Below are 16,314 nucleotides of genomic sequence, written 5' to 3'. Positions count from 1 at the left end.
TTATATCTTGGAACCCTTGTGGCGCTTGTGGATTGTATATATCTTAAACTCTTTTATCTGATTATGTTGTTAATGCTTCCCCTGCATTTCTTTGAGCTTCATTATCTTGTATATTTCATTTAGTATCGTTGTTCAAGGGATTTTGTTAGCTTTAATGCGACTCGAGGGTAGAGTGGTGGGGGTATCCCTCCTCGGGTTGTCACGACGGTTGTCGCATCCCAAGGCCCGCTGGTCGGGGAGTGACATCACAATTAGAAGTAAGTATATGATTTATTTGAAAATCATATGAAAACATACTTTGTTTGGTATGTATGCCCCACTCTCTTTTGCCTTTTTAAGCCTAGCTCTCTTTTGCCATGGCGTTTCTCTTGTGATAGCAACCTTACATCCTCTTATATTATGGTCAGCTTCGTGACAATTTCCACATAAGACATTATTACTAGCCCTTGAAACCTTATATGGGTTTTTTGGTTCATTTTGGATTTTTTTTTTTTCTATTCCTTCTAGGTCTACATGGGGGCTTCTTCACAATACATGGGTGAATGTCTGGTAAAACAAAATTTTCCATGCATTTTGGCTGGGAACTAGTTGTATGGAATGCTTGTACACCTCTAAGTAAGTTGACTTGGTGAAGAAGTGATGCACATATGACTATGGCTTCTTCTTTGTTATTGTGGATTGTAGCTATGGCATGTTTGCATGGAATTCCTGTGAGCTCCCACATCCTACATATGCATGTTCTTTCTGCCAATCTCACAACTGATGTTGTATCATATAAAAATCAACCTCATAAACTCCTTGACCATCAGAAACAATTTCTGCTTTGTAACTTAATTTTTTCTAGCATGTCTTTATAGTTGGGGCAAATGTTACCCTGATAATTTTTCATGCCAATTAGCTTCACATAAAACCTTTGCATCAATTTCTTCCTAATCCATTCAAACATTCTCAAAATTGGTAAGCTCCTTGCCTTTCTAATATGAGAATTAAAAGGCTCACATATGATATTTTGTAGAGCATCTAACTTAGTGTGGGTTGAGAAATGACATCTTGCCCAAGTTCGTGTATCATGTTGCATACACCATCTATAGGCATTTTCATCCTTTTCCTTCATTCCTACCATATGTATCTCAAAATGCTTCTTAGTTCCAGCAGATGCAGCTGCCCACATCAACTTTTTATACTCAAATCCCTTAAATTTTTGTTTCCAGTTCTCATACATGTGTTTACCATAAAATCTATGCTCCACTGTGGGCATTAACTCCTTGAATGTTTGTATCAATCCCTAAAAATCATATCAAATCACATGTCAGTAGATGCAAGAATTTATGTAACTCAAGTTAAATGCAAGAATATACTTAATTCAAACCTTTAGTTGGTTGGATATGAAAACCCAACCTAGGTCTTTTGGCGTGCTAAAATCTTCACACAACAAACTGAGCAATCATGACCATGATTCCTTGCATTCATCATCAACACAAGCAATTGCAAGGGATAACATGTTTTCATTGCCATCTTTGCCTATGGCATATAACATACGACCCCAAACTATTGTCTTAAAAAACAACCATCTAGATAGATCAATGGCCTTAAGCCAGAAAAATAACTCAGCTTATGACCTCCAAGTCTCATGTACATATATTGGAATACAATTAATTCCCTAGGCAACATTGGTTTGCCATCAGTTGGCCTTCTTCCAGTCCTTTCCCTCTCCTCTAGAGTTGCATGGAAAACGAGATTTATTAACTCAATTTGGTTTCTGGAAATCTTCTAAGTGTGCGCATGATAGGACTCTAATTGTCTCACGTAACGTCTGATAGAGTTAGTAAATCTCTAAAGGATATGATAAACCACCGTGACTGGTGCATAGAACATGTATGTTCCTTGATAACTGGCGCTTGTCTCTTTTGTGAATAATAATAATAATAATAACATTAATTATATATTTTCTCAACACCATATGGTAAGTATCTATTAATTTTGTAATACCACTATGTTGTGTGCCAAGATTTTTGCTCTAACATAGTCATGTATTTATTTAGTTACAACATAAAGGTAGATTTAAAAGGTAAATATATTTTGAGTGGGTACAGTATAATGACTAATTTTCACTTTGAACATCAAACTTTAACTTATATCATTTCAGTTAGTCAACATCAATTTGGTTTTACTAGAGGGCACCAAGAGATTTATGGAAGAAATTTGATGATATTATTACTGGAATTGCCTTGTTAGCACAATTTACAATACTATTTGCTGATGTGTACATGCCACATCATTAACGATGCCCATGTTGTCACTTATTATGTATGTGGGGACATCTTTAATTTGCATAATCGGTGGCTATATTGATATCGTTAATGATATGACATGTACTTGTCAACAAATGACTTCGTGAAATTGTTATTGAAGAGGCAATCCTGGTAGCAACATCATCCACTTTCTCCTAGAAATCTCCTGCAACTGTCAAACTAAATTGAAATTAGATAACCAAAATGATACATATAAATTAAAGTTTGAGGTTCAAAATAAAAATTGGCATTTACCGTAGCTTTAAACTTCAAAAACTCCTTTTTCTCCTCAGAAATGACACAAATTAAGAAACTTAAATTTTATGAGTTGTTCAAAATTGCGAGGCACATGATTCGTTGCATGTGATGTGTCGTGTAATATCTAGGTACATTCACAAATTACATTTGACAAATATATATCTCTATATGATAGAATATTTAAATATTTTAATGAATGGTAATTTGAAAATAGGCCCGTTTGAAGAGAGAGCGTGTAAACGAGGGTAGTCTCTCTGGTGGCGTGCAACTTGTAAATAAGGGTCGAAGATCCTTTTTCAGAAAAGCCCATTCTTCTTTTAGAGCCCTAACCCTGTCATAGTTGGAACACCGCCCGCCCCCCGCGTCTCGCTTATGTTCTGATTCCTCGGTGGTGACGCTTGGGGAGATCGGGGACCGCGTCTGATCAGCTCCACGGCCTGCGACCTTGCTGCCAGCCCTCCTCAATAGTTTCCGGTGAGCCTTCAATGCTTTATTGCTGTAGACTGTTTGGAAACCCTTGGTGCTCATCATTCTGTTTGCCAAATTCCAGTCTGATTATTCATCAGATTCGTTTTTTTTTTCATTCTTTTAAATATATCGTTGAGTGTTTTTGCTTTGATGTTAGTGAGCTTCCTGGATGTCATTCTCCCAATTCTCGGTGCTGTTGTTCTTTTTAAGTCGTGATTTGCATTTTGCGGATTGGAGTATTGTTGGGAAATAATTCCTCTATGGAAGGAGATTTCTTCCTTCTCCTATTAATCTCGTTGAGTTAGATGGCGAGAAAACGTCCATGTATATGTGCCTTGTTTTGCGGATCTGAACTCCTAAACATTAGGGTTTCATCCAAATATTGTTGCTACTCGCCCGCCCTAGTTTTAGACTAACCACTGGAGACTATTTAATAAGCTACACATCTGTTGTGTGTATTGTTTATTCTTGGGTATGACTTGTTCATGCTTGGGTATGACTAGTTAGTCTGCAATGATCTCAACTCCTTCGATGGGGGATAAACTATCATTGTCACGCCACAAGTTTCTCACTGCTGGTTTGAAATGTGGGTTTTGATGGGAGAAATTCTTGGCTACACTTAGTGCATTGCACCACAACCACGGTATGTGTGCCACATGCTGGTTCATACGTACCTTTGTTATCAAGTGGTGCTCATTCAATGGCTTGTGCAATAGACCAGGTGGAGGTAAGACTTACTTAGCATACTTGCCATATGACTCTGCAAACCGAAGATCAAAATCCTTTCTCTAAATAAGGTGTGGTTTTGACGCTACATATTCCCAAAACCTAACTTTGGTAATCACCATTGCATACTTCATTTTCAACAGCTGTTGAGCCTCTGAGATAATTTGTATCTACAAGTCAAAATAGATCAATTTTGATGCAGTACTTGATAAACATGACGTCTGATTAATCGGGTCTTTGAGTCTAATTTGCATAATGCAATATCTAGAGATAGATTACCAGATATAACATACAAATATTTATCTATGCTTGATGGTTACAAATGCAGATATAACGTTAACCATGAACGTTCATGTGGAATGGCACTATATTCCCTTCCATTGAGGGATAAATTCAATAGTTGGTATTGGGCTGTTGTGTTTGTACCCATTAGAATTATTCTAGTAACATTGTCTTGCTAAATGCCCAAGATTGCATCTGTAGATTATTATTTGTTGTAATGTAGATTTTCTGTTTTTATTATAGTGTTACTAAAAACATAACATTATCATTTATCATCTTACCTTTTCATCATGTGTAGTGATTTATGTTTGTGGCTTTGTACAGCTGGAATTCACACATAGGGAATGCCATTCTTATATCTTAATGGAAACTCTTCAACATTCTTAATCAGGTGATAACTATGAAAACATATATTTGCACAAACTCAATACAGAATGCCAGGTCTGCCTCTCCCAGCTTGTGAAACTACGTAAGTTTTTACCTAAATATGTCATTCCCCTTCTATTTTTTTTTTTCTTTTTCTATGTACTTCTGTTGATTGCTTTTAGAATGTTATTTTTCCATTCTGTTGATATTCCATTGGTATAAATTTTATGGCTTATAACAAGAAGTAACAGCTCTCATATTGTGATGAGTGTGCTTATGTCATGCATGACCCGGTCACAGTTGCAGCCAGTCTAGGACAGCAGATCACATGTGCCTTCAGCATGCACGGGTGCGTTTAAGTGAGGAAGAAGCATTAGTAGCAGAAGAAAGTCTATCCATTTATTGTAAACCAGTTGAACTCTACAATATCCTTCAGCGTCGAGCTATACAAAATGTAAAGTTTTAGTCAAACATTTCCACTATTCAATGTCCTATGCAATACTTTTTGGAATAATTTGTTTTTTTTTTGTGCATTTTCTGTTTTTTCAGCAAAAATTGTTATTCTTAACAGAAATCGTGGTTTTTTTCTGTTACAGCCATCATTTCTCCAAAGATGTTTGAGTTACAAGATACAGGCAAAGAGAAAAAGAAGGTTTTATGCTTATTCTGCCATTCATTTTTTCTTCTGAAGTTGTTGAAGTGTGCTCATTGTGCTCAGTATTCATGTTTCTAACTCGCATATTTGCATAATATGCTACATCCTGCACTTACATCCTTTTCTTTCATCAGAAAATTTACATAGAGGAATGAAAAGCTATTTACATAGAATAATGGGAAAGCTCTTTTTCTTAGTGTGGGTTGCATAAACTTGTGAATATTCCAAACTCTTTATTGGTGATCAATCTGAAATTTCATTTGTTTTTGGTTTAGGCTTGCAGCCTTTTATCTGTCATTATGCTTGGTGCATTCCTTATTTCCTTCTAAATGTAAATTTCTCTTTTGAATTTAGAAGGCAGGTGCTTGTTAGTGGTTCTACACAGTGTGATGTTTGTAGAACATCTAAATTTAACATATTGAAGCGATGCAAGATGGTTTAAATGAAAAATGAAAATTTTCCTATTTGAGCAGTTTTACTGTCCACTGCCCCTAGATAGGTGGTGCAAGCATAGTATGGAATTTCTACCTTAAGATATTACATGCTATATAACAGAAGTACATTATGTTTTCAGCCCTTCCAGTATCTCTATTAAATAAGGTACCACCAATTTTCTTCAGATATTATAGCACAGAAAGATCTTTCTGTTTTGGCTTCTATGTTTTAATGCTAGAGCCAGTTTCATGCTTACACAATACTCTTTGTAGATTAGTATTTTAAGCTTCATCTTTCTTCCTTGTGTTTCTTATGAATTTGAATTATAATTTTGACAGCCTGATGGAGTCCTTTTGCATATGCAGGATCCGGATTAGTGTTTCATTCCCTGGGAATGTGAACAGTGAAGTACAACCGCAAAATTTATTTCCTCTTTATGTTCTATTAGCTCAACCTGATTCTGATACCAATAACTTGGAGGTATGGCATGCATCTGGTCTGTCTATCTATTACTTCTCTATCTTTCTGATAAATTAAATTCTTTAGTTGGACCAGATGGATTATTATTAAAATCTTCAAAAGATGGAGGCTGAATATGCCTCGAGTTTTGTGACTAGATTTGAAATAGTCGATACTTATGACTATTGAATTACTCATTTCACTTGTACCAAATTTGGCACAATTTGTTTTTAGACTCCAATTTGAAATGCTTATTCCATCTATTGGTGTGACCATATCATCGCTGATGTGATGGCATACAGCATTCTGCAGTTTATCGGCTCAATCGGGCTTGTTTATTGACAAGTTCCAATGAATTTGGGAAGAGAGACCAGGCAGAAGCAAGTTTTGTTATCCCTGAAATTAAGAAACTATCAGCTGATAGTCGACTTGGCAGTCTCACCCTCATTTTTATTTTTTGTGGTATGCTGGTTTTTTAATGACATTCATTTTGATTCAGCTTTGTTAAATCTGATTATTAATTCTTGATCCCTTTAACGCTCTTTCTATATATTTCAGGGGAACTGGAAGGTGCTTCTGTTGTGAATCATCTGTTGAAGGATAATGGTGCATTATCTTCTTGTGCAAGTAGGACAAGTTTATTTTTTGAATAGTGGTTTTACTATATGTGTGAGTATTGGATATAGGTGAACTATATGCATGAAAGTGTGAATAATTGTGATTACATCCTCTTCTCTCTCTCTTTGTTTCTTTTTCAATTATATTTTTTTTATCCTTTTGACTTAATTCGATAAAAATTTACTTATGCATATGTATTTGTTTCTTTTTCTACAAGTTTGACATTATTTGCTAAATAACTGGAGAATTTTCTGTGCATATGGTCTCGTTCATGAAACCTTATGTTGGGTGGGTTCATCTATTGCTGTTGCTGTTGCTGTTGATACATAATTATCTGTTGCTGAATGTCTGGGTGTTTGTTTTCAGAAGGCTTACTGGTTTTCTTTTCCTGCCAGCAAAACTTGAAGGAGATTGCTTTTGGGGCAAGCTGCAGATTGAATCACTCTGTTCATCGCTCGAGAAATGTGTGAGCTTGAGTTTGGGACATAGAATTGAGATGCTTTCACCCATCAGCATGCAGACCAGCATTCTCATGGTATGCTGCACATGATTGTATCTTAGTCCAATTTGCTTGTATGGTTTTATAATGTGTGAGGAGCATAGCTGCATGCTCTTTCTTAAAACCGATTATGTACTACTTGTCATCGCTGAAAAACTACAATCATTCAAGGGACTAATGACTCAAGCACCTATATTCATCTTTTAAGTCTACTTTATCTTTTATTTCATTATAATATTCTAAAATCTGTTCAATTGCTTGAATTTCTGTCTTATATAACTTAAGTCTTGGTTTTTAAATGGTACATTTATGTTAATAAAATTTTAATTTCTTTATTAGAGTAAGTTATTTTTTTTTTGGGGAAAAGATCTTCTGTGGAAGTGAATTTTTGCTCTTTTATATTACTATATCTTTTATATTTGTCCAACAGATGACAAGGGTGTCTTACCAGTTCTGTTTTCACTTTAAGAAAGTAATGCTCAAGATTAAGGATTGCAAGCACAAATTTTTCTCCAAAGTTGTTAATGCTGCAGATAATTGTGTGATGCTCTAATGGATGTGACTATGAGCAATATAAGTTTATAACCAAAGTCTTAGTTAAGGAAAATGATCAAATTTATAAAGTAACATGAAAATTTGCTGGGACTGATGATTGGTTAATTGCATATATCCACTCAATATGAGGTTTCTATATTGACTTAGTTTAGTTGCATAATGACTGTTCTTCAAAAGTTCTGAATTATTCTGATGTACAAGCTATGTTGATCCTATCCCTCAATTACTACATCTCCACAGGAGTAGGTGTATAACAAATTAGTGAACATGAGGACTATTCTAGAAGCGCATTACTAACATGTTTGCAACTGTGATTTCTTGCAGCCTACACTTTTGGACCGTGGTAGCCGTCTCTCTTTTCAAACTCATGCTTCTGATTCCATGGTGAGTTGATAGCTTTACCTTTTTGTTGTGTGTATGGTTCTTTTACTAAGTTTGTAATTTTACCATCAAAGAGTTCATATCAAGTGCAAGTGAGTATATGCGCACAAGAGATTGGAGCAAGACAAAGATCCCCTTATGATTCATACACATACAATGATGTTCCTGTATCTTCATTACCTCATATCATGCGGTGAGAAAAGTACTCTTTTTTCGAATATTTCTCATTGTTAAACTCGATATTTGCAATTCGTTGCATGTGGTCCATTGTATAAATCTTCACTACTAATGTTAATGTTTTGTGAGGTGACCTCTTCTTGTTGTTGAATGTAATGCTTTGTCATAGAAAAGATTCCAGATATCGTGTTCACCTTTCATCTTCAATTTTCTACATTGGGTGAAGACTAGGTTTTTATTTTAGAAACCTTCGATGGTTGATGATTTTTCAGAGAGAAGTTACTATCTGGCTATATATTGTCCATCTTTATCTAGACAAACAAATTGCCAAAATTTTCTTAAACCTGAGCTGTGGTGGCTACTCTATACAAAAATTAAATATCTATAACATAACCTGAATGGATTTGTTGATTTTGAATTCCTATTTTAATGTTTAAACCACTGATTACCTACTTGCTACCTTGAAACATATGATGATGAATATCTTTTTGAACTTGATTTCTTGACCTAAGGTTTTGAATGATCAATCTATTGGCCTGTTAGGTTGGTGAGTGCTTCACGCACTCACACTGACCTTTCAAAGTTCTAGTCTGTTAGTGTTTGACTCCTGTTGGGAAGTATCTCTAGCTATATATTTGGTGGGATGAAATGGATTTAAAATATTGAGCCTCTTGCCATTGCCATATGTAAACTTTTGGTTAAAATTGATATTAAGACCAGCAGGGTTTCCAGTGTTGGCTAGACACACTGAAAAATAGCCCTTTATATAGCAACTCTAGCAATTGTTCATAAAGAGGATTTTAAAAAAAAAAAAAAAACAGTTGGCGTTTATTGGCTACACCACCCTCACCTGCCAACCTCCAGATTGCTTCACTGAGACTATATGCCGCATCCTTGTTGGCCTTTAGATCTAAGGAGGGGTTTCACTGCCAACTGTATATGAATATTAGTTATTTCATTGAACTTTTCTTGTCTGATGAATGTTTTTGTTGCCTATTTTATTTTGTGCCTACTCTTGTTTAGATTGCGAACAGGGAATGTGCTCTTCAACTATAGGTACTACAACAATACATTACAGAAGACCGAAGGTACTTACTCCCTCGTTTTATTTATTTTCCCGTTTTGATGCCTCGGCTAACCTTTAGGGACTTGTATCAAGTATGTTCCATTATTTAGTGTCTGGGAACTTGCGAATGAATTATCAAAATGGTTTTACATACAGATCAAAGGGAGCCTGTCTAGATGGTTAACTATTTTGCACCCAACTATTTTGCACCCTTTTGTATCAATGCCTTTGTGATGTGCATTGGTATGGTTTAAGGTGAGGTCAATGGTAGGCATTCCTCTAGCTTGATAATTAGTAAGTCATCTGAGCTAGAGTGCAGCTGGGTTGTTGGATCGCACAAGTAGGATCTACTTATGGCAGGATTGTTAATCATACTACATGATGTGTCATTTATGCATAAGTCATATTTTTTCTTTCCAAATCCTGACATAACAGTGGCTTGGAAACACTACAGTTACGGAGGACTTCTCTTGCCCCTTTTGTTTGGTGCAATGTGCAAGTTTCAAGGTAGATTTTCTCCACTGTTCATTCGCCTCACTCATTGATTTACCAACATGTTTGCTTATAATCATGCAAATGCTTGTCTAAAAAAATTGTTTTCTGTGGGTTTTAGGGTCTCAGATATCACCTGATCTCCACACATGACCTATTCAATTTTGAGTTTTGGGTTGGTATTAGAACATTCAGTCCCATTTAACCTTTCTAAACATTGGGTGTGTGAATTAACTCATGTGGACCTGTCCAGGTAACTGAAGAATATCAAGCTGTAAATGTTTCTGTGAGGACAGATACCTGGAGAATGGAGGTATTTATATCATCTTTGAGAAATTCTTTGTTCTCCAATTATGTCTGCAGAAAATTAATTTAGCGGTTGAGCAGGAAGTATGTACAGTTATGAAATTTTACGTCTTTCTTTTCTTATGCATCCATGTTTGCATTCATCCAAGAGTGAAATGGGTGTTGTAGAGTTCAATTTGGGTCAGCTTTGCATTTGAACTCCAAATAAGTTTGATAAGGTGGTTGGAATATATTTAGTATCTAGATAGATATATGTGGTGAGTTTATTTTGATAATAATATTCCAACACAAACCAAATTAAATCAACGTCTGGTCATCTGAATTTAGCTTCAGCTCTTTGTATCTGACCAAATTCATTTGGTTTGAGGAAAGATAGGTGAAGTTTTAGGAAGGATTACTTGTAGTTGTTGATAATTTGAATGTTGTGCTGATGGGTAGAGAAGAATTGGTTGGGTTTGAAAGATGCTAGCAAGGATAGTTCAATACTTCATGGTAACATATCCTTGAAGGAAAGTCATTAAAAGTAAATCTGCCACATTGCAGATGAGTCATGCACCGGATTTCTGTTGGGAAGGCATCTGGTGCCTGGTAATAGGCTTTGGACTATGGCCTAATAAGTTATATAAAACCCTAATTGAAAGTGTTTCATGGGAGTAAAGAAGGAACAAGTTCTAAACCTTATTGAAAATAAATTTATATAGGGCATGTCTGATATCAGATCAATCTGAACAAGTTGATGTAGAAGGGAATCTTGATCAAAGTGGCATAGGAGCTGTCTGATTTGGAACAAAGGATGGGAGTTAAAGCGAAGACTATGTATGTGTTTAGATGCCCCTTTATTAATATAATCTACTGTTTAGGGTTTAGGGTTTAGGGTCAATATAATCTACTGTTTGTTGATGGCCATAATGGTCCTATAAAGTAGAAAGTTGTGTTAGATCAGAATGGGTATATAATACCTAGAACAAGAGTTCAACAACACATTTCAATTTATATTGGACGAAACTCATTTTTAGCTTGAGTATGAAGGATGTGATGTTTTATACATTGTGTAAGTAATTACTGGTAGATCTACATTCCTGTATATCACCTGCCCCCAGTAGTATGGCTATGTGCAAGATGTTATCCGAATGCTTTTTGAAGATTTGGCAATTTATCATGGTAACTTTTTTGGATAACTGTTAAGTTATATAGTTGTTACTCATCCATAGGTTGAAATTTGACTGTTGTTACCTTTCAGGTTGCATCAGATGATGTTGATCCACGGCTTCAGACATTTATCTACTGGTAATCTTTCGACGCCTTTCTGTTATTATTCATACTTCTTTTTGTGTGCATTATTCACAATTATTATACATTTTGCAACTGAAGCTTTAAATTGTTCCAGCAGGACAAAGTCTAAGCGGCGTAGAAAATTGGAACACGGTCAGAATATAAACCATGTGCACCCCCATGTTATGGAGTCCAATTCTCCTGTAACAGCCCATGAAGACTCTTATGAAGGCTGTATGCGCAAAGATGCTGGTATGGGTTAATCATTGCTGTTTACATGCCTTGCAGATTTTAAGTTCCAATGGGATGAACATTATGTTTCTTTTTGTTTGTTGGTCTCCATAGACTTCCAAAGTTTCTTTCAATTGAGGTTAAAACATCACTGCTATTATCAGGTTCTTGCCCAGTTGAAGAGAAGCTTCCCAGAGCCCATTTTGGTGAAAATCATTTGCTGATTTCCAGACATAAATCTGAAAGTTGTTCAGAGAATCATGGTCCTGGAGAATGCGGTGGGCCTGTCACGTCAAGCTTTGATACTGTTGGTTTCTGTGCTGCAACAGCCCAATTGTCTACTAGTAATGATTGTTCTCAGCCATTATCAGGGAGTAATCTGATGCCACCAACAATGCTTCAATTTGCAAAAACAAGAAAGTTGTCCATTGAACGGGCTGATCCCAGAAAGTGAGTTTGCAGATTGCTAGTCTTATCCCTCATTATATTTTGGTTGTATCCTTGCATGATATTGAAATGGTACCAGCCAACTTTAGTCTAACTTCTAAAGTTTCTTTGGTCTTATTTTGACTAATCCTTCCATTTCTCAGCCGTGCACTGCTTCAAAAACGCCAGTTCTTTCATTCCCACAGAGCTCAGGTAATGCCTAGTTCGTTTTAGATAACCTCCTTATTTATGTATTACCTTTTTACTGGTCATAGTTTTTACATTTCATACTGATTGAATAATTTGGATGATTGAAGTAAAAACCATCAAAGTCAACCCATCTACACAGATTTTTTGTTAATTTTAGAATATGTACCTTCTAAACAACTAGTTTTGGTTTTAACAAATCTTGGTACAATGAGAGTCTTGAGAACTTCCAGGATTGCATTCTTATTGAGTGAAATGTTCTTTCTTTTACATACTGGTCAATAAAGTACTGGGAAGTTTTGGAAAAGAAACGAAGTTGAGTTTTTTGTAGAAATTACCTTTCTGTTTTTCGTAGTCAGGATTTATGGAAAAAAACTTCGAGAAATTCTAGTCCTTTGAGCCCAATTTAGATCTAGATCATATGAGCTCTACCCCTAAATTTTGAAAATGACATTTTCTTTCTCCATTCTTTTCAATTATCTAATTTATCGGAGATCCAATATGTATGCAAATGTATCATTTTTTCCCAAGATATACAGACATCCCTATGTAATATTATGCCTGCCATAGCGGGCACCCTTCACCAAGAATGGTTTTTGCCTGGACCAAGTAACGCTGAAATTGTAGTCTTATGCCAAGTGCATTGCACCAAAACCTTTATATATGTGCTATGTGGTAAGGAGGTAATAGCATAATGGTTCAGATTGATCTTTCTTGTCACATGTTAGATATTTAATGGTTTGGAAGAGCACAACTAGTGTATCCAAGACATTCTCGTCCAATGAACTTAGCTGCTGGATAAACAGCACGTGGCAATGTGATACAGTTAAGCCATTCATCTTAAATCTCATTGCTGTGTAGCTTATACAATTGCTTCAGTCCATTAGGCCCAATCTTGGCAAGAATTTTTTTTCTTCACCCACCAGCCATCTAGTGTCAGTTATTGGTTTATTCGCATGAATTATGAAGATGGAACTAATGGTTTAGCATGTGGTGTTTGTAAGTTATTTACCTTAGGCTCCTACGGAAGTTATTTTTGAACAGATTTTTGTTTCATTGACGCTTGATTTTATCTTTTTGGGATTTTCCACAAGTGACATTTTCTTCATACACAGGTTATGTGTCATGTTATTTTCTTTTGTATCTTACATGATATTAAAGCATGTCTAGCTAAGATAAACTAGCACATATTAAGGGGGCATATTAGTGTAACTAATAATCCTTGTTCAGTAATTTAGTAAATATGGATTTAAATATATAACTATGGGTCTCTCATCCTATCAAATTAAGCATTTGGTTTGAATTGGATACATATCAAAATAATATATTTGGATTGTGTCTAACATGGTATAAATGTTTGGTTAATTGGTTTGTTTGCAACATCTACACCAATAACGATAAGTCATTAGTGCCAACTATTTAAGGTTGGCTTAATGAATATTTCCCTTTCATGTTCTATCAAAAGCCAAATGACTAGATAAGCCAAGATCAGACATAACATATTGAACAGTTTCTGCTAAACGCTTTTTAGGTCTACCTTTTCTTCTATGATCCTCCACTTGATGAGCTTCCACCTATAAGGGCATCTACCGATCATCTAAGGATATATCCATACCATCTAAATCGATTCTCTCTTAACTGGTTAGTAATAGGTGTCACTCCTATCTATTTTCAATAAATTCATTCTTTAATTAGGCCTTCCTAGTAATGTCCAACGTCCATCTCAACATTCTCATCTTAGCCACGATCATTCTTTGAGTATTTTATTTCTTAGCCATCCAACACTCTCATCCATACGTTATAGCTGGCCTAACAACCGAAAGAACTTTGTTTGTCTGCGAGATGGTTAGTTAAAAATAGACTAGCAAGTATCAAGGGCATAGTACATTGGAGTAGTAAGCATGTGTTTTTCATCCTATTAGCTTAGGTTTTTGGATTAAGGTTTAGAAAATATATTGGTTTGTATGATGTGCATCATGTTGTTTTTGTTCTTTGGCATAATGTGTCCTTTTGAGATGCTCTTTTTAGGGTAACTTAATTTTATCACTGCTTTTTTTTCTCTCTATTGACACAAGTTTTGAATGGAGCAACTTTAGAATGGAGCATGACAGAAATTTTTTAAATGCATTTTCTTCTCATCTTTGAAGCCAATGGCATTGGAGCAAGTATTTTCAGATCGTGATAGTGAAGATGAGGTAGATGATGATATTGCAGATTTTGAAGATAGAAAGGTATGTGTGATGATTTTTCGATGTGATTCTTTTCTTCGTTGAAGTGGCCTGCAATAAATAACTATTAGATTAATGCATGTTTTTAGAGGATTGCTGCTGGTCCAGAGGGCCAGCATGTAGGGATGGCAATGGGATGGTTTCAGAGTGCCTCCCCCGTCCCCGACCCAACTCAGAAAACATCTGAATTTTTGAGTTCTGGTGGATCTCCAAGGGGTGGGGCAAAATTGCCATCCCTACTAGTTTGTGGTCAGGAAAGCTCATTTTATCTGGAGTTTATTTTCTAAACTTTTATAGTGAAAGCCAGAGTAGGTCGATAAAATTGTTGTTAAAAAAAACATTTATTTCATTTGTTGGTTGATAAAATTGACTTTTTCTATACATTGAAAATATGGTGCAGATGCTTGATGATTTTGTGGATGTGACAAAAGATGAGAAACAAATAATGCATCTCTGGAATTCATTTGTGAGAAAGCAAAGGTCAGTGTACATTATCGTACTGTTCAAAAATCTTGTTGTCGGTTCTATTTGTTGGGGGACCATTCAACAAAAAGTTGTGGATAAGCACATTTTAAGTTATTGATTTTTGAAAAATTATCTTACCTAAGTGCCTAAATCTGGTATTATCCATCATAATGATGCAAGTTGTAGTTATACTTTTATTTGACACCTAATTGTTGTAATGGTTATGGGCATTTGGGGGCTCAAGACCTTTTGTTTTGAGGAATATGGACTGGTCCTATAGATTGGATACGATGCTCTGGAAGTCTGCTTCCAAATAAGTAATATAAAACCATTCTGTTTTAGGTTTGCCTCCTGGTTAATGCAACTTATTTACTCTATTGCCCTGTTTTCTCAAACTTCTACTATTCGCTTATTAGTTATAAGTGTGGTGATCATTTGATAACTTAATCAAGTAACTCGTGGTTGATTTAATGCACTTAGGTAACTCTATGCTTGAGATTTTTATAGATTTTGTTATTTGTTTTAGACCACTAAATGGTCGATGTGGTAGTAATGGCTGAGGTTCTGGTTAAGAGTACTGGATTTAATTATTAGGCTGACTATGGGCATGCCAGATTACATTATTATTTTAGGTTGAGAAGAGAATTAACCAAATTTTGCTTTTTACAGAGTATTGGCAGATGGTCACATTCCTTGGGCATGCGAGGCGTTCTCCCGGCTTCATGGAAAGGACCTCGTTCAAAAACCTGCTCTAGTATGGTATGACAAATTTTTGAACTTTTGAACTTATGCGTTTGCTGCCTGCCTGCCAATAGTGTGTTTTGATCAGTAATCTGGCTGACCTTGACCAGTGCCCAAAAACCAAGCTTTGATTCTTTGATGGATTGAACAGGTGTTGGAGGTTATTTATGGTAAAACTGTGGAACCATAGCCTCTTGGATGCACGGAGCATGAACAATTGTAACATAGTTCTTGAAAGATACCAGAATGAGAGATCAGATCCTCCTCAAGAGTAAGGTCAGGATCATCTGCCTAAAGGTGGTTGTCACTAAGCTTTACCAAATTTGATGATGCCGTCCATCAGTTGCAGTTCTCACTCAGCGGCGTGCTTTTGTTCCTTTTGTTTTTGATATTTCTATTCTAATCCATTCTTTACGATTTTGATTAAAGGTCATGAGAAGGGGTCAGAGATGTGTACTTGAGCCGCATATGTGAATGACTGAACTGATATAATGAACGCAAATTTATCATTGAAACTAAAGCATTGATTAATTTTGATATGAATGACTTGAATCGACTACCTTGGTCTTGGAAGTAACCTTGGGGGTTGGTTGTGGTGGTGGTGGTGGTGGTGGTGCACCTTGGAAATGATACATATATGTATGGTGTATTTATATAGCTTTTAAATAGAAACTCTTAGTTATTATTTAATTTAAAAAAATAAAAAAGTA

At 35.7% G+C, this 16,314-nt stretch overlaps 1 protein-coding gene across 3 annotated transcripts; it reads left to right on the top strand.

Moving 5' to 3' along the window:
* Window positions 1-2,910: 2,910 nt before the first annotated feature.
* LOC120282028 (polycomb group protein EMF2B) lies at window positions 2,911-16,155 on the top strand. 3 transcript variants are annotated; one of them, XM_039288748.1, is made up of 22 exons: window positions 2,911-3,023; window positions 4,417-4,494; window positions 4,692-4,845; window positions 4,988-5,043; window positions 5,847-5,961; window positions 6,243-6,402; window positions 6,499-6,567; window positions 6,954-7,093; window positions 7,937-7,996; window positions 8,068-8,186; window positions 9,194-9,258; window positions 9,691-9,743; window positions 9,850-9,903; window positions 9,982-10,041; window positions 11,275-11,321; window positions 11,422-11,558; window positions 11,702-11,987; window positions 12,128-12,176; window positions 14,318-14,401; window positions 14,799-14,878; window positions 15,533-15,622; window positions 15,756-16,155. In XM_039288748.1, the coding sequence occupies exons 2-22, from the start codon at window positions 4,460-4,462 to the stop codon at window positions 15,877-15,879; spliced, it is 2,037 nt and encodes a 678-aa protein (XP_039144682.1). In that variant the 5' UTR covers window positions 2,911-3,023; window positions 4,417-4,459; the 3' UTR covers window positions 15,880-16,155. The 3 variants fall into 3 exon arrangements, with proteins under 3 accessions (XP_039144682.1, XP_039144683.1, XP_039144681.1); XM_039288749.1 differs by having other exon boundaries at window positions 4,350-4,494; window positions 11,425-11,558; XM_039288747.1 differs by having other exon boundaries at window positions 4,350-4,494.
* The last annotated feature ends 159 nt before the right edge of the window (window positions 16,156-16,314 follow it).

This window comes from Dioscorea cayenensis, chromosome 18, assembly GCF_009730915.1.
Source record: "Dioscorea cayenensis subsp. rotundata cultivar TDr96_F1 chromosome 18, TDr96_F1_v2_PseudoChromosome.rev07_lg8_w22 25.fasta, whole genome shotgun sequence".
Taxonomy (NCBI): Eukaryota; Viridiplantae; Streptophyta; class Magnoliopsida; order Dioscoreales; family Dioscoreaceae; genus Dioscorea; species Dioscorea cayenensis.
The sequence above is the reverse complement of the archived record's forward strand: the minus strand, read 5'-3'. Positions and strand labels throughout refer to the sequence as shown.

Coding starts and splice junctions, on each gene's coding strand:
- LOC120282028 (XM_039288748.1), top strand. CDS start 4,460: ATGCCAGGTCTGCCTCTCCCAGCTTGTGAAACTAC. Junction 5,044..5,846: donor CAGGCAAAGAGAAAAAGAAG/GTTTTATGCTTA, acceptor TTGCATATGCAG/GATCCGGATTAGTGTTTCAT. Junction 10,042..11,274: donor CAGATACCTGGAGAATGGAG/GTATTTATATCA, acceptor GTTACCTTTCAG/GTTGCATCAGATGATGTTGA.